The sequence below is a fragment of the Argiope bruennichi genome, chromosome 3 (assembly GCF_947563725.1).
Source record: "Argiope bruennichi chromosome 3, qqArgBrue1.1, whole genome shotgun sequence".
NCBI lineage: Eukaryota > Metazoa > Arthropoda > Arachnida > Araneae > Araneidae > Argiope > Argiope bruennichi.
The window spans coordinates 37241047-37260429 of record NC_079153.1 but is presented as its reverse complement, the minus strand read 5'-3'; the positions used below and the strand labels follow the sequence as shown (position 1 = coordinate 37260429).

The 19383-nt window shown below is 32.5% G+C and overlaps 1 protein-coding gene across 1 annotated transcript; it reads right to left on the bottom strand.

Annotated features, from left to right (window-relative positions):
• On the bottom strand, positions 1-19031 carry LOC129962560 (15-hydroxyprostaglandin dehydrogenase [NAD(+)]-like). Its single transcript, XM_056076325.1, has 7 exons — positions 18791-19031; positions 16926-17049; positions 12787-12893; positions 12608-12704; positions 10301-10377; positions 282-418; positions 1-186 (listed from the first exon to the last, which is right to left on the bottom strand). Exons 1-7 carry the CDS (start codon positions 18878-18880, stop codon positions 21-23), a joined length of 798 nt encoding a protein of 265 aa, XP_055932300.1. The 5' UTR covers positions 18881-19031; the 3' UTR covers positions 1-20.
• Positions 19032-19383: the final 352 nt, after the last annotated feature.

Genomic DNA, 19383 nt, shown 5'->3' with positions numbered 1-19383 from the left:
ATTTATCCTTTTCATTTCTTTCATTGAGGTTTTATATTTCCAGCAACTTCTTCTTCTGCTGGGATTAAAGTCTTCAGTTTTTCGTCAAGTTCGTAATAGTGATATCCATCAGGGACAACGAGTAACGTAGAGCCATTGATTTTGTCTTCTACTAGCTTCAGCACTCCTTTTGCTGTGTATTCAACGCTGGAAAAAATATAACAAATAAAAATAGTGGCACAAATTGGTGATTGAAATTATGGAAAAATTAACAGTTCTATTTAAATGTTTATTATGCATACCTCATTTTATCAGGGCGGTTGGTTGAGTCATGTGTGGGCTCAAGAGTTCTGTTTAATGATTTTATCATATCTGTGTCTACATAATAAGGGCATAAAGCAGCAAAGAAGATTCCATCCTTATCATAATGGTAAGGAAGCTAAAATGAGAATAATAAATGAACATAAGTTGGGAAATGCTTCTATAATTAAATGAAGTCAGACTTTCAATTGTACAAATTCAAATGTAGTTACATTTTAAAATTACTATATGCGCTTAAACATTTTGTAATAAACAAGTTAACTTTTCTTACAAATAAAATATTATAAAATTACTTACAAAAAATAATGAAAGTTTGATATAAATTAACCTTTCTTATATTAATATTATTATTTATCAATAAAATTAATATTACATAATTTCTTATATTAATATTACATATAATAAAAATCTTCCATCGTCATGTTCGTATAGCTTATTACCGATTTTATCAAAATAATTTTTGAATTTATGTATAAAATTATTTTTTTAATTTTAATCATTTTTTGCTTTACGATAAAGATAACTAAATTCATTTTACAGCTATTAAAAAATCCTTATGAATCAAGTGGCTAATATTTTGAACTTTTTATAAAGGTCAAAATATTAATCACTTGATTCATAACTACCTTATCATTAAAAATTAGACGATATCTGCTTCATCCAGAGGATAAATAAACGAGGAAATTATTTCCTACTCATTTGTCACAAACATCATTTTGTCTTAACCAGACAGGAAATTACTTAACCAAAATTTTTAAAGCTGAGATAATGGATTGCTGTTCTTTCATTCTGTTCGATATTCTTTAACTTGTATCATAGTTTTATATCAGCAGTTCTTATCCTCAAAATTTAAAACTGTTTATCACCATACACTGGCAAAGAACATCCCATATTGCTGTACTTATATAGAAATTTCTAGCATTCCAGTTCTATCGAGTTGTTTGTTCATCGCAAACTATCGTTCTTTCAAACTGAAAATACTACTTTTTGACTGTCATTGAAATCAGACTTACGAATTCGAACATAATATTTTGCATGGATATTTTTGTTCTCTTTTTAACAATTCAAAATGCAATTGCACAGTGCATTTCAAGTTCAAAATGACGCAGACCATTTCACATTTATCTCGACAGCCAAAATTAATTCTAATATTCTCTGAAGTTTTAACTAATATAATAATAGTGGATACATAAATTGTCATAAATAAAGAAATCAATTTTTTGAGCAAGAATAATTAAGAAAAAACCAAAAATAATTAATCTAGCGAATTGTTATTATTATCATTATTCTTACTATTATTATTATTTTAGATTCAAGTATTACAAAAGTAATGGTCCAATTCATATCCAGTTTTTTTTTTCTTGAGGAACGCATTTAATTGTAGAAACAAACATATATATATATACAGAGAGTGAGAGAATCCAATATTCAGACACTGTTAATTCCTCTTATTAATTTTATTCCCTTTATGAAATTTAATTATTTCATGAAAAAGAAAGCAGCTTTTTTATTTTTTTATTTTTTTTTATTTTTTTTACCCACGCTTACAGTGTGTTTTAACTAAATTCCTGTACCAGAAGTACAATGGATCTCAAAATATCCCATCAGGAAAGGCTTTCCTCAAGTTAATGAAAAAAAAACGCAATACAGTTATTGTAATTAAATATAAAAGAATTTCAACAATAAAGGTGAAAAAAATTCGCCCATAGCAATTCATAATGTGATAGAAGACTATACATAAATCTGTGCAGTCATAAAGCTGATAACACAGCCAAAAATTTTGCATGAACTCGATAGTAAAAACTATCTAATGACATTATACAGGCGGTTTTCTATAGTTGAGGCACTTTTTCAATAAGTGCAGCAACGCCGAAAAGAAGGTAAGAATGACATTGTTTTACTGTTAAGTAACCTTCTTGATTAATAACGGATAGACAAGCTGATCATGGTAGATTAGTGAAATCTCTAAGGACACATAGTATTTTTATGTGAGTAAATATTCCAATACACTATTTGTGACCGGTATCACCTGAAATAGTAGTAGCATTCTGATGTATCTACATAAAGAATCATTGGAATAATAATGTTCGAAATATCCATACCCTCATAGCATTTATGATAATTTTTGGAGCTAGTCTGCTATGTGTATGCTGGAAAATATTCAGCAATTGCTTCTGGTTCATTCTTAAGCTGATCATTAACTATCTTTCCACATCATGGCATTGGAGCATGGACACTCTACGATATTCCATTTTTAGACCCTCCATTACGATCAATCATTCGCAAGCATTCACCTCATCTGTCAATTCAACAATCTCCGAATAAGTTAGTCGTCAATTAATCGCCATTGACGACTAACTTATTCGCTCAGCTTATTAACATTTTGGTTTATTAAATATTACTGTAAAGTGAATATTTTTTTTTCAAATTTCCCCTTATTATCTTATAAGACACGAAAATATGAACTGAATCAGCCAAAACAATTTATAACGCATGCAAATTAAGAAGAATATATAATACGCAATAAAAGCAGAAGTGAAAATTCTACTTCAGAATCAATAACCAAAGAAGGCACTTTTTTTTAGTCTTAGTTTTAAAATTGTCAAAAGCACACGACTGAATGCTTATATAAATGAATTTGAATTCAAAAACTATAAAAACTATTTCAAATTGTGTATTACATTTAAAAAATAATAAAAATAAACAAAAGATAGCACAATTAATAAATAAACATAGCATAAATCTATAAATCTTTAAAAAAGTAATTTTTTGAATTTCTAGATAATGTGAAATTTATTGTTGTTAGGTAATAGTTTGAAATATGTGGTCATCGATTTCTATAGTTATGTCATAGCAATTACCTATCTGGAAATGGTTAAGACCATTTTCGTGCCCGATTAAACTTTGCTTGATACCTATTTCTTGATTTCTTTTCCATCTTCTTTCCTCGGAATGAATACAGGTAATTGATGAATCTTATCCAGAATATTACTACTAATATTTTTTAGCTGCATTAATCAGCGAAACGCTGAATAAAGTACAGCTTTGTCAACGTTCAATGAAACAATCTGAAACGTATGAATAATAATTTGTTTACATTTAACCTCTGCCATTCGAAACTATGTAATAAGAGCGATTTCCGTGCGACATACATTAGTATTAGTATTTTAAGTATATAGGCATGATATAGGCAATTATAGGTATGATTTTATATGCTTTATCACCGCGAAAAGCGCCTATGCATTGATCTTGATGTAAAACTTTGCATTATATGAATTATTGTATCATTCAAACATTCATCGATGTTCAAGGGTTACAAAATATAGCAATTTTATACATTTCCCCTTTATTATTGTCTTTCAGATATTGGAATTTCATTTCAAGTAGGCATAGATTTACCATATTTAAATAAAATGTCTGTTTTCAGAAAATACATGGTTAGCAAGAAATAAGTTACCCACTTCAGAGAGCTCTAAAAGGCGTTCTATTGTTCCAAATAAGGTAAAATTTGAACTACAGAATATTCAGATGATGCACTTTACATTAATTAATTATAAAAAACTAGTAGAAAAATTCACCAATTGATGGCTCTGTAACACAAATGGCATTTATTTGCATATATTGAAAATGTGAAACAAAATTTGCGTTACAGCGCACGTCTATTACCATTTTTCTTTGGATAAAAAGAAGGCTAATTCTGAACGAACAATAATTTCTTCTCTGTTTGACATGCCTACGTTACAAGAAAAAGTGCTACTGGTGAAATTGTTCTACCAGAACCAACAAAACTCCGTTGCAGCTCTAAAGGAATTTCGTCGCATGAAACAGATGCGAAGAGGTCCAATGTCTCCAGGTACCCCACTCAAGATGATGCAGAAATTTGAAAAAAAAACTGGGCAACTTGGCATTCTTCCAGTTAGAGGATGGAAAAAAATCCCGTCTTCCAGAGTCGAAAATGCTGCGACCACGCTCGTTGAAGCCAGCAGTCAGTGGCCGCATAATAATGTCAGTTTGCCAGTTGTTTCCCATGTTCTAGATATACCGTATTCAACTTTCTTTCTTTCTTTCGCCATAGAATATCCCCGAACTTCGAATCTCTAGGATTCCCTGTCGTTTCAAAGGATATACGTGGAAGTATTTATTAAGATAAAAAAAATACATAAAATATCAATATACCCATAAAAACACATAAAATATCATCAATACCCATAAAAAGACATAAAATATCATCAATACACTTAAAAAGTAACTATATACAATATTATAATGATGAAGGAGGTGTTCGGTGGGGAGTATGAATAGATGAAATCTATTGAAGTTAATATATTCCGGAGAAGAGCTTGGTTGAGAAATGAAGCGAAAATTTATACTGGGCTTGGGTCTGGAGAAATCAATTCCTCGTTCTCTTGTAGGAACCGCACAAGATTTCTAATTTTAACCTTGGACATCTTGTTTCTCATAACGTTGGTCCACCAGATATTTTCTAGGTCGTGGGTGGGTTTTTTGAAATGAAATGATGTGGTGAGAGTGCAGCTAGTGGCATAATGAAGGGGATCGCTTACTTCGCCGCAGTCACATTGATCAGATCCTTTAATATGGAATCTCTTGAAATATGAAGGGAAAAGGCCATGGCCAGTTGCAAAGATAATGTCAAGCCTATTCCAAGATGATGGGTTAAAGGACACTTTCGAGATGATTTGATGGATGTTTCTGCCAGTTGAGCCATTGTCCCATTCTTCTTGCCATTGCTGTAGGCTCAATTCATTTAGAATACTTTTCAGATGGCTTTTAGGAGCTGGGTATTGAATGGGCGTACATGCAGAGATCGCTTGTTTGGCTAGGGAATCTGCAACCTCGTTTCCGTTGTGTCCCACGTGTGCTTTAACCCATCCTAACTTTAACTAACTAGAAGGTTGGGGGAGCAGAATGGCTTGAATTTCCTGAACAATTGGGCTTGAGGTGGAAAATGAGCTGATCGCTTTTAAGCTGGACTCGCTATCACTCCATATTTTAGCGTTATGATCGAATTTGCTAGCCCATTTACATGCTTCCTTAATGGCCAGCAGCTCTACCTGAAAGACAGAGTTCTTTTCATTCAGTTTGCCGAGCCACTGATGAGTAATTTGTTCGTTTTGGAATACGTAGTAGGCAAAGCCGGTTTTTCCCTCGATTTTGGACCCATCTGTAAAAATATCCGTCTTGTTTGTAGGTTGTAATTCTTGTTTGAGGGAAATTCTGTCCTCAAGAAGAAAGTCTGAGGGGAAGATTTTTGTGTGAGAGCATTTCATATAGAAGTTCTCAGGATGGAATGATATATTCTGAAAATGGCTAGGTAATTGAAGACGACTTACTCTTACATAGGTTGCTTCTGCTTGCGCTTTGATGTGAAGTGGAAGAATTCCTTCGATAACTTGTAGTGCTGCCGTGTATGTTGTTCGGAATGCTCCGGAAATACTCAGGAGGAATTTTCTCTATATTGAGATTAGGATTCTTTGTTGTCGGGATGAGAGAGGATAGGCCCAAGCTGATGCTCCATGTAGGACCATTCTCTCAGCAACGGTGAAGTAGAGATGACGCCTGAATTCTTTTTTCAGACCCCATGTGGAGCCAGCAATTCTGCTGAGATTTTGGTATAAGAGAGTCGCCTTCGTTTTGGTGTTAAGGAGGTGAGGAATCCAGTTAAGCTTATTGTCAATGGTAACACCGAAATATTTTAAAGATTATTGCCTTTTTATTGTTACGTTATTCCATTTAATTGTTGGTCCGTTGACTAATTTGCTTATCAAGATATTGCATGATTTTTCTACGGAGATTTGAAGGTGATGCTTGTCGGTCCAGCATTTGAAGATTGAGAGAGCATCCTGGGCGGCTGATTTCAATTTTGCTCTAGTTGATTTGGCTACAACAAAAACAAAGTCGTCTGCAAATGCCTGGAGGTGAATGTTAGGTGGCCATTTTCAGAAAGAATTTCGTTTGCGACAAGATTCCAAAAAACTGGTCCAGAACAAGATCATTGCGCGTAGCCTTTCTGCTGTGACCAGACGGAAGTGCCTTGAAATGTTTGAAGAAGGACTTCTCTGTTTTCAAGGACATCTTTAAGTGTTTCTGTAGTTTTTGAATTGAATTTAAGTTTATCGAGGCTATTGCGGATGGAAGAGAATTGCAGATTATCGAAAGCTCTTTGGATGTCTAAAGAAATTACCAGGATGTGTTCGTTTTGCTGTTTGAAATTATGAATTTTTTCCGTTAATTGCTGTATTGCGTGGTCTGTGGATTTTCCGTCCCTAAAACCAAATTGGTTTGGATGGAGCGAGTCATTTACCCTGAGGTGATGATTAAGTCTCTGCAAGAGGAGTTTCTCAAGGGTTTTGCCAATGGTGGGAAGAAGAGAGATGGGGCGATAAGAGCTGATGTCTGTTTTGTTCTTGCCCTTCTTGTGAAACAATATTATCATTCCTTTTTTGAGTGGAGTAGGGAAGCATTGCAGTTGGAGGCACTTATTGAAGAAGGTGTGGAGAATATCCGGAAAGTTCTTGTTAATTTCTTTCAATATTATATTGTCTATGGAGTCAAAACCTGGTGCTTTTTTAGGCTGGGCTTTACGAAGGACTTGTTTTATTTCGTTTTTTGAAAATGGTGGTTCCGGAATGAAAGGACTATTTGGGATTTCGGGAAGTTTCTTGGGCTGGAGGGTAAAGAGCCTTGAGGATTTCTTGGGCGAATGTGTTAGCTTCCCCTACGTTGGAGTTCCCCAAGAGCTTGAAGAGTTCTGAAGGTGGTTGGGCGTTTTTGATGCATGCTTTATATGGTATACCGTATGGGTTTGTTGTATCGGTGCAGAGATTATGAAAGGAGGACCGTTTTGCTTTTTTGGTGGCCTTTTTGAATTCTTTTCTTTTCTTTGATTCTATTACTTTAAAATATAGTTTGAGAGACCCTTGTGAGTGTTGTACTCTTCTTCTTATTGACCTGAGTTCCTTTTTCTTAATTTCGAGTTCCTGTGTCCACCAGTTGATGCTATGTTTATTTTTGACATTTTTTACCTTGGAAGTTTCTTTGCATGCCTTGAAGATTTCAAGTTGTAAATTAAATATGGCTGCCGGGAGATCTTCGTGATTATGAGAGGAGGCTATTGAGTTGAGAAGCTCTGGGATTTTTGTGCTGAGTTGTTGAATCATTTTACTGTGACCGCCATATGCTGTTTTAAAACGGTAGTAGCTTGAGCCTTTGCGTTGAAAGGAGATATGAATTTTGATGTATTTATGATCACTTAGAGAGTAATCTTCGAGGACTTCCCAATTACAGATTGAGGCGAGGTATGCTTCTTTGACAATTGAAAGGTCTGGCCAACCTTTTCCATTGTTAGTTTCAAAAGTAGGGAAATATTTTTTGTCGTTTAGGAGAAACAAATGATTTGCTGCGATCTGATCTTTCACTAAAGATCCTCTGGCATTTTCATCTCTGTATCCCCGGATTCTACTGTGAGCATTAAGGTCTGCCCCGATGAGAGCCATTTCCGTTTTGATGCTCTTGAGAAGAACATCAAGGTCTTGTAAAGTTTCTGAAATGTTTGAATGTGGCGAAGAATAGGAGGAAATTATTGTCAGTGGGCCTTTATCCATTTGTATTTTAATTGCTGTGGAGTTATCCGTAGAATGAAGAAAAACTGGGCTTCGGCAGGAAGGAAGGGTGATCAAACCTGCTTTTTGGTTGTTGGAAAGCCATTGATTCCATGAAGATGGAATTCCTGTGATTTTCCCCTCATTTATGTAAGGTTCTTGAACTAGTATTATATCCGGAAGATGGGACATGGCCGTTTTAGCCAGGATTGAAGTAGCTGTTTTTGATTTGGCTAAGTTGATTTGAAGGATGGTTAGACTAGGGTAGGATGAAGACTTAGAAGGCAAGTTGAAACTGGTGAAGGAGTGAAGAAAAGACTGTTGTGATGTAAATGGCGTAGAGCTTGAGTTGGAGCAGCTGTTGTTATTCATACTGTAGGGTCATTCGGTACCTTGCTATTTCTTTCAAATATGTGGGACATCTATTATGTGAGGCCGAATGGTCGATGTTGAATCGTGCACCTTTCTGCGTATTTTCTTCATGGCAGTTAATGCATGATTCCAAGTTGTTTCTGCAGTACTTAGTTTGGTGCTCATGGCCTCAATGAGCGCAGTAATGCTTCGATGACAAACATTTTGTCTGGGTGTGTCCATAGAGTTGGCACTTGAAGCACCTCCGAACGCTGAAGTGTTCTTTAATAGAATTCGTTTTCCAATTTATGAGAACCTTCTTCTGGTTAAGTAAACTTTTGATATATTCCGGCCTTCCTGAGATTACCAGGTGACTGCAGTCCCCTCTTCCCTTGATTCTAAAGCTCGGCTTCAGAGAATCTTTGGGAGTTTCGATGGCAAGTTCCAGTACTTCCAACACCTCTACATCTGCGATCCAATTTGGGATATCATATATGATGCATCTAGGGTGCCTGGTCGATAGTTTTTTGCATTCGATTGTTTCAGCTAGCCTCTGGTTTCCTTGAATCATCTGGATTAATTTTTGCGCTCCTTTTTCATCCGAGCAATCGACTGCGATCCCCTTGTTCCTAAGAGGCCTAACTGCATTGATGGCCATTTTTTCTTTCGTTGGTTGTATGTTTTCTCCAACCAGCTTTTTAACATTTTCTTTGCTGTTCTCTTTGGGGAGTAGCAGTACTGTGTGGGCTTGTTTGGTGGCCGTGGCTTCAGCGTATGTTTTTGCAGGTTTCGCTTTTTCTTTTGTTATGGATTCTTCTTCATCTTTTTCCTCCTTTTCTCTTAGAAGATTACGTAGATCACTGAGAAGGGCAAAGGCCTTTACCCTTTCATTATCATTTAGCCTAAACTTATGATTTGCTTTTTTACCCATCAAAAGTTCGGAGAGTTCAGCGAAAAGATAGTCTCTTTTGTAAACTGCAGTATTTCCCACTGCTTCGATTGACCCATTCGTGCAGTTTTCAGTTATGGGTTTACCGTATTCAACTGTACGAAAAACCGTATGGCAGATTCTGCATTTTTAACCATACAAAATCAAGTCTGTGCACCTGTTGCAGGACGGGGACTTAGGGATCCGTAAAATTTTTGCATTTCAGTTCCTTGCTCGAATGGTGGTTGACACAATTTGACCATGGAAACACATTCTGTGGAGTGATGAGGCCCACTTTTGCCTCAGTGGGCAAGTTAACAGCCACAACTGGCAAATTTCGGCAGAGGAAAACCCTCACGTCATTCAGGAGCAACACTTGCATCCTGAAAAAGTGACAGTATGGTGTGGTTTTACAGCTATCTTTATCATTGCAACTCATTTCTTTGAGAGATAACTTCAAATGGAATCCAAATCTCTTCCGTCACAGGACAACTGTACCATGGTATGCTGAGGGATTTTGTAATCTCTACTCTTCTACAGCGTAGATGCCTTCCAGACATCGTTTCCATGCAGGATGGTGCACTACCTCATATTGATCGTCGTGTAAAGAGATTGTTAATACAGCATTTCACAGAAGCATGATTTATCAGCCGTTCTTTCCCTTCTCGCTCGCCACACATCACCCCTTGAGTCTTTTGGTTGTGGGGTTATTTGAAGGACAATATCTACCGTCACAGGCCATTATCTCTACCAGATCTGAAGGACAACATCCGGCGCCATATTTTTAATATTCCGGCAGACTCACTCCGTGCATTTATACAAAATATGGTTCTCCGATTAGAGATATTGTTGAAAATGAAAAAAGGACATATTGAGCAATTTTAATTTTACTTCATTTAACAATTATAAACCAAATGAAATGGTTTTATATATATTACAACGCCACCTAACGGTACGTTTTTGTACTAATTTTTATTTAATAAATGTAAAGCGCATCATCTCAATAATCTGTAGGTCATTTTTTTTTCTTATTTGGATCAATAGAACGCATTTTAGAGCCCTCTGAAATGGGTAACTTATTTCTTGATATCCCTCTACTTACTCCAAAACTGCGAGTCAAACCCACTACACCATGCTTAGTGGCTGCGTACGCTGGTATTATAGGAATAGGTACAACTCCTATAAAATATAAAGAAATGCTTTTTTTAATATATTCTCTGCGGTAAAAAAATAATATAATAAAGATAGGCATAAATTTACAGCAGTTCTTCTACATAAAGGGTAGGGAGGGGAGGAATGCAAATGCTCATTTCTTTAAAAGAAATCAAATTAATATCACTAAAAACACTCAGAAACCATATGAAAATGGCGGGAGTAGTCTCTCAAATACTGTTTCGCATACTTTCTAATAAATCTGATATCCGAAAAACACCTTTTATGACATTGGCCTACAATAACTACGAAATAATAAATTTGGCTTGAATTTAGCATATTTACTGAATTTATCGTATCATCCTTGACAAGGTTTGTGGCGATTTATCCCTGGTATGTTGTTAATAGTAACCGAAAATCGAATTCATGTTTTAGATATGTTTTCTCAACCGATTCAAACAAAGATTAGTCACAAGACTGCAAATGTAGTCGCAAAATCCCATACCAAATTTGATTAAGTCATTGCGTTTTTGAATTGTCGCGTCTACATGTTTCTGAAAGTACAGACCGACAGACAATCAACTCATTGTTGGATTTCGCTCGAAGTTTGATAGATGTCTTCATTATAGATGTTAAATCTGTATACTGAATCTAATCTATATAGTTCTCTTCGTTTAGTAGTTATCGTGCTAAATATTTGAACAGCCGGACAGACGAACTTTCTCTTAACGGAATTTGTTCAAAATTTAACAAAAATTTGCAAATTTGAGGAAAAGGTCGCAAGCCAAATTTCAACCGTCCAGCTCAAAGCTGGTTTGAGGTATCTTTGTCATAGATAAAAAGGTGGACATTTCCCAAAAATGTGTTTTTCGAATTCTGGGATGTCGAAAACGTGGAGATTCGTCGAAATCTCAAGTTCGAATTTTTTGACGATTATGATACTTTCTTTATACCACATATACGAGAAAGTAATAACTCGACATAAAAATTATTGGAAACTTAATGTTAGTAAGCCCTGTTGAGCAGTGTGCATCAATGTTAAATTTTAAATAGTGAAAAACTACTGAAATAAATGAAACTATTTATATTACTTGTAAAGTTATTTATTTATGTAGTATTCGGATATTCTAAATAATATAGGGCTTTCAAAAAAATAAAGAAAGAAAGTGCTTTAAAAGAGTTTCTCGGTTTCTGTGAGCAGATAAAAATATAAATGAGTATGAGATACAAGGAGTTTTGAAAAATTAGTGAATTAATTGGAAATTCCAAAAATAAATAAATTATGCAGAAAAATAAATCTGGATCAAATGAGATTCGAAACATAATCGTCGAATGTAAATTTATAAAAAATTTAAGATATACAACGACATTATCTAAATAAATAAAATAAAGTTTGTTAAAAATATTCATGAAATGAACAAACATCCCAGGAAGTGTTCCAAGCTGTGTTCACGAGACCTATCATTTGCTCAGTATCATGGGCAAGTGAAAACAGGAAGATTCTGGTAGACTCTTTGGTAACAAGGATATCTAAGCAGATGTGGGTGACAAGTTCCTAAACATGTTTTGTGATGATGTTTCCAGAAAAAAAAATCAAACATTAACAAGCATCTGCTGCTATAGGGACCAATATGAATAGTTCACTATTCTGTCAGTCAAATTTCACAACGAATCCTATTAGTGATATAATGTTTTCGCGACCAAATTACAGAGCCGCGATAGCTTCAATCGTTATTTCATACTCACCTTTTTTGTCAATATTTTCCAGTGAGAGTATTCCATGATTCCATCTGTTTTTAAAATCATGATATATAGGAAAGATAATTTAAATCTTGCGATAATGATCTGAATATAAAAAGAAAATAAATGTTCTTATAGACATGCTTCAACGCTCGGTTATTTGCTTTACATATATTTAAAAGGAATTTTAATTTATTTTTAACCCGACTTGCCTTGAATGATTTATGCTTAATGAAGACTGTTCGCATTATTCTAAGGCATTTCATGAAAAAAAAAGAGCTTTTAGAATTTAATTCAAAAACATTTAAATTAGTTCTTATATTGAAGCAATTTTTCACTCTTAATTTCTTAAAAAGCAGTATGATTTTAAACTATAAAATTACAATTACAAATATGAAATAAACGAATTCCAAAACATTATTTCACTTTAAGACTGACAAAAAAGCAAATGGTAGCAAGAAGTTTGATTGTTTTTTTATTGTATCGGAGCTTTTTATGCTGTTAAATATTGCTTTACCTGCAATAGAAGCTGTGTTGATAACCGCACCGCCATTACCTCCTTTGCTTTTCCCCATGTATTTCAGAGCTGCGTGACATCCAAGGAGAGGTCCCAACTGAAATTAAGTTCGTAAATATATGAACATTTTAGACTACATTATTCTATAAACTTTTGATTTTTTTTATTTTAAAACTCACCAAATTAACTTCAACGCATGTGCGAGGATCTGGTTCCATCAAGACTCCTGCATTGTTCACGAGAACGTCAACTCTCTTAAAATGTTTCAGCGTCCCTTCGAAAACATCTGATACAAAAAAAATTCAATGTTATATCTCAAAAGAATATCATAAGATTAATTGTATACGTTACTTATATAAAGCTATCTCATTTTTTTGCTATTCCTTCGCACATAATGATTATATGTGAACATAAGTAAGTCTTTGGCTAACACAAAGATATTTTAATTGGATATAAGTAATATTTTAATTGAAGAACAGTTTATTTTCAAACAAAGTATTGTAAAAAATCTGAAGTAAGGAAAGTTAACTAGTTATTAACAGAAACAATAACAGAATTCCAAATACATTTTTTTAATAAGCACATCAGCTGAATCGGGAACTGAAACGTTGACAACAAGGAAAATAGGAAATCCTTATTTCATCGTAAGTAAGGAAAATAGTTAAAGCGCGACAATAAATAAATGATATTGTTTGTTGGGGCCAAACAGTATTGCAGAGTTACATTTTCAATATTTTTTACAAATAACAGGAAAGGTTTTTGAATGAGTGCCCGTCGTTAGAAAATACTGTTACCTTCCTAAAAAATTCAATTTTGTTCAATTAAATCTATCTGCTATCATAATCTACAGTTTTAATTATCTTGATCCATATCCATTGGCTGAAAAGAACAAATTGTACACCTTTGCAATATAAAATCTGTGAGCAGTAAATGATTTCTTTGCACTGAAACTAGTTAGTAAGTTCTCTTTAAACGCTACTATATTCTTCACATTTTTTTTTAGTCATAACAGTGATTTAATTAATGATGTAGATAGAAATAGACAACATCATTTTTGTGGGGGGGAGGAAATATTAGAAATAAAATATATTACAGTAGATCTTCTGGGACATTAAACTTATTCTTATGAATAGGTAATAATTAAAATGTTTGTAATTGTATGTTTAATTTTAAAATCATTTGAGAATGAATCATTTTTGTCCATGACTTTCCTCTTTTAACAGAATAATTATTATTGATAAGTAAACATTGCAAGACTGTGCATCTAAGAAATAAAGAGAATAATTTAATTAAGTTGAATGCAATTCCAAGAAGAAATTTAAGAATTAAAAAAAATTAATATATATGTGAAAAAGATGCACAAATGAACATTAAAATTATACTCCATAGTAAATTTGAGATAAGAGGAATTTTAAAATTTATATGAAGAGTACAAATTGTGCTTTGGAGAAACTTTTTTTATCGTCAAAAGTATCGAAATATTCATAGAAAACAGTATTTAGAATGCAAAACATGTATGTTTTATATTCAGCTGTGGCAATACTTTCATTATTCAGTATTAGGCTGAATATACACTCGGCCAGCTATAAGACGGCAAGTAAGCAGTGCATGCTTAGGGGGGCTGAAAAATGCTGTTAGGTCGATGGCAAGCAATTGTCCCGACGGGACAACTACAAACCGCTGTATTGTATTTTTTTTTATTGCTCATGCGTGTGAAGAATTTGGCAGTTTTATTTTTATTTATTTATTTATTTATTTATTTTGCCTTAAAAAAATGTATCACTTATCGTAGATTATTTTCCGACATTATCTTGTTGTGTTTTTGTCCTGTTGTGCGAATTTGTATTTTTTTTTCATTTTATTTGCCATTTTTTTTTTTCTATATTTTCCACATTTAGGTATGCTGAGCTTTTTTTTAGGGTTACGGTGGCCTGGTGGTAAGGTTTCGGCTTGTGAGCCATAGAAATTTACGTTCGAGACCCGATTCCACCTAAGAACCGTCGTGTAAGCGGGTCTGTTGCACGTTAAATCCGTCAGGAGTAAACTCCCTCCCGCTGGTGTGGTGTGGAGAGGAGAGGTGTCAACTCAGGTGTCGTCCTCGTCATCTGACCGTGGTTAAAAATTACAAGCTCCTTCCCAAAATAGCCCTAGTGTTGCTTTAAAACGAGGCGTTAATATAACTAAATTAAACTAACTTTTTTTAATTTTATCATGTTCTTTTTTGTGTAAATATCCATCATTTTAATGCGCTACGCAGGGAAAAAGAAATATTCAGGGATGCTAAAGCGACAACTTATAGCCAGGCATGGAATGCTTGAATCTATCTTATGAAAGTGTGACAAACATAAATCAGTCCCTTTCTATGCATGCGCTGAAGACTTGCCGTCTTATAACTGACCGAGTGTAAACCCGTCATTATGTGCAGTCGCTTTTGCCCTGAAAAACATTTTTAAAAAACATTGTTCACTTTTTCAATTCTATGAGCTAAAATATCCTAAATAATTTATGAAATCTTTGAGTAATTGCTGAAAAAGGCTGAATAAATTTATACATTATATATTTCATTCCATTTTATCCTTATTGATCGAAACAGATCGAACCTAATTCATTTAAATCACTTGTGTTAAAGAATGCTTTTCAAAATGTTCATAACTAATATATGCAGTAAAAGGCACATAAGGAATTAAATGATAGACTTAAAAAAAACTTTATTTAAAAAATGGAGTAATATATGAGTAATCTTTAATTAAATTATAAGTTGCTCAGTCAAAATAAAACTACAATCTGAATTATCCGCGCTTGAGAAAGGGGGTGAAAACAATTTTAAACTTTTTTTTTTCAGTATAAGTAAGAACAACATTTATGATGAAATTTTTTTAGATATTATATATACAACGAATAAAACTAAATAATGTATCAGAAAATACTTTATTTGATTTTTTTTTCTATAATAATATATGAATTCTTTTTCTAGATGTCAACACAAAATTTTATTCTTCTTGACATCCGTAAATATAACTTTTTTCATCATTATTAATTTTTAATGCTTTATTATTTCATTTGCATTATTTCTTTAATTTATAATCCGATTCTTAATATCTTAATATTTATTTTTTATCTTACGTTTGAATATCGTCTGCTTCAAGAAATAAACTTTTAATATTCTAAATTGCTTTTTTTTTCCTTCTGTGATTGGCAACATCAATTAAAATTCATTTATTTGAATGTATATTCGAAAACATTTGCATTTTAATAGTGAAATATCTTGAGTTAGTTGAGTTTTAGACATTCTATTAGAAAGATGTACTTATTTGCATATTGTTAAAAACAAACATAAATCTGAATGGAAATTATTTTACTAAGATTTCGATTGAATCTTCATTATTTTAAGCAAATAGAATCTTCGTTCTGTTTCAGAACTCTGTCTACAAATTTATGCGAATAAATATGAATTAAAAAGTATTCAAAAAGAAAGATTTATTGCTTTCTGCCCATTCATTTGACTCCTATAATGGTAAGTGCCTTTTTCTATATTTTAGTAAGTTCATGAATTGAATTAAGATAAATATAAAATGTAGTTAACTTCTATTTATACATATCAGTTCATACATATCCGAAAAACTTCCTTTTAGTGTGTATTGTGGAAAATATTAACCATATTTTGCATATTCAAATATAGCTGGGGATGAAGGAGTATATCAGTTTAAATCATTCTTTAATAGTTAATTCCCAAATATATTTGAAAAAATTAATGCAAAGTGCAGGAAAGCTAACATGTTTCAAACATATAAGCACAAAATTGATTTTTTGTATGTGCTAATAACATAGACTTTATGTTATTGTGTTAAGCAGCAATTTATTTGTTAAACGGCAACAAATGAGTCAGTTGTCCCTTAAAGGTAATAATGACAATCATCTTAAATAAAATTTAAGACTATCGTCGTCGTCTTAAATAGATGATTTCAGCAACAAACTTATTTCAGATTTCTACTTTTCTTCAAAATAATTATATTACATTTTTTCCTTCAATTACAAATTATACTTTGTTTCGTATAATGTCAATTTCAAAAACAAGTGTAATATAAGTTCATAATATTTTTCTTTACTTCTTTCGTCCTATAAGGCTTTTTAAAATGTAAAAAAAAAGAAAAAATTCATATTTTATCATTACTGTTTCTTACACCTGTGCCAAGTTCATCCTATCGCCCCCCCCCATCTCTTATTGTTATACCACTGTAAATTTTATAATAAAACAAAAATTTAACAAAATCTCATCGTTTTTTTTAAATATTTAATATTTAAAAATAGGCTAACTTACTTGCGTAGTCAGATTCTTTTGTTACATCACATTGTATTACTATTACATTTCCTTCGCCATAAATTTTTTGCTGCTCTCTTGCAAAATCTTCTGCTTTTGATTTTTGAATATCAGCTATACATATCTGAAAATCAATTCATATATCGTTGAAAACTTGCCGAAAATAAAAATTTAAATGCATCTTATTACTTAAGAATATTTGGGGGAATGTGGTTCTTTTCTATTAAACAGCTATCATTATTTCACATTCAGATCTGTTGGATTAAGTATTAGTATCATTACTTTCTTGCAAGTAACTAAATATAAAGTATCATAATTAATGTAAACAAATAAATTAATGGAGCAATGCATCATTCTTTTCTAAATGTATCCATTCCCTTAGTAGCTTATTAAATTTATTAGCTTGTTTAAAAATAGATAAATTGCTAAATAAATACTATTGCTTTAATCATATGAAAATAGGTCTCTGGTTTAATAATATTATGTACAACATATTTATAGAATCAAATTTATAACTTAGAAACAAAGGAATGAAATTAAATTTCTGTTAAATAGTGATTGAATTCTTATTCATCGCTTACAATTAAGGGTAAAATCTGCATACGAAATAAAATATGATATATCTATATAAATTATTGGAGAATGAATCTGATTTTGCAATAAATATATGAATGTATTTCACTGCTAACTCCCTTTTCTTTAATTGAGGCACATTTTTCTTTTCGGTATATATATATAAATATGATATGAGCAATATATATATATATATGAGCAATGCATAAATCCGTGCATACGTATTTGTAAGTGCCAATCACAACAAAGAGGATTTTAATTGACAGTTATAAACACATTATGTGAGAATATGTGGTGCACACATGTGCGTGACCTTGAGGAAGTTGTTGTGTATTTATACTCTGTCTAATCTTCTATTCGATTTTCGTGTGTGTGTGTGTGTGTGTGTGTGTGTGTGTGTGTTACCACGGGAGGAATAATTTGTACAAAGAAACAAAGGTGCAAAACACTATAAGACAAGAGCGAAAGAGACCGAATTTTTCCTTTTAGTGGATTTATCGTGATATTTTCATAGGGATTTCTTTGACAAGTATCGACTTAGGATGAGAAAGATGAATAGGTGTTAAGGATTTTTATCCTTTCGTTCACGGCGTGGGAAACAAACGATAAAACAGCAGTTTTAAATGTGCCGTCTACAAGACCATGACCTGATACTTATTAAAAAGAGCACCAAATAGATAGAATTAAAAAGTGCGAAGAAAAATGTTCTTTCGGTATTTAATTAAAGTTAATTCAAACATTCTAGACAAAGTGACGTTGTAAAAGTTTGCTCACTAATATTTAAGAAACTGCTGAAATCATATTTCATTGAGTCGTCTCAACCCAAATTATTCAAATATCATATGCATAATCGAGTCAAATTAAAATTTAGTTTTAATAAATAAAAAATTTAAATAAATATAATTTGTTCTAAGTAAAAACTGAACACTGAATATTAAGAATATTCACAAAATGCCGTTTTAAAATGTATCATTCATTTTTAATAAAAGTATTTATTACGGGGATTTCTTTCAGGAGATTCGCATAGTAAATGTCTTTATTTCTGATAAAAAAAAATTTAAAAAATGACATTCATTAAATAAAACAACCTTTTTTTGACATTAATAGTAACGTGTTTATGATAAAAATTATATTTATGTTAATATAGGTAAACTATAAATTGCTGTTGAAAACCTATTTAATTACTTAGTATAATATTTAGAAAATAAGAAAAGCCTAAATGCAAAATATAATGTCTGATAAGTTTCTGAAATTCCATTAAAAATAATAGCGGAAATAAAACATATACATACTCGATAACCTTTCTTCAACAGTTCTATGCAAATAGCTGCCCCAATACCTTGGGCCCCTCCGGTAACAATAGCAACAGGAGAATCTGACATATTGCTATCAGTTAAAAGTAAAATTCCTCGGATGTTCCTTCTAAAACCTTTCTTTTATAAATTTTTGATTTATCTTGAAATATCTAATTCATTATCTTTCATCGATATATTATCTATTGCATGTCATTTCTACTGTTATGCACAAACAAAAGGCATTCTTCAACAATTTATTCCCCAAAAAATTGGAATAAATGCGTCTTACGATAATAAAAGGAAGTGTCGATAGACACGTGTTTATGACTTAGCAGTAGAGGTAACTTTGTAATTATTTGGATGATAGTTTTGTTAATTACTTCGAGAAGTATCTGATTGTCTCCTTGAGAACGATAATTGAAAAACTCACTTGGTTAGACAGGTGAAATTTTAGTATACGATAAAATTGCGGAATCCTATAACGTTAAACGAGCAATTCTTGTAACAGTACATAAATTTATTTATTCCGTGTATCTTGGAAACGGCTACAACGATTTTTATATTTTGATAAGGTTTTGCTTTTTAAAGCT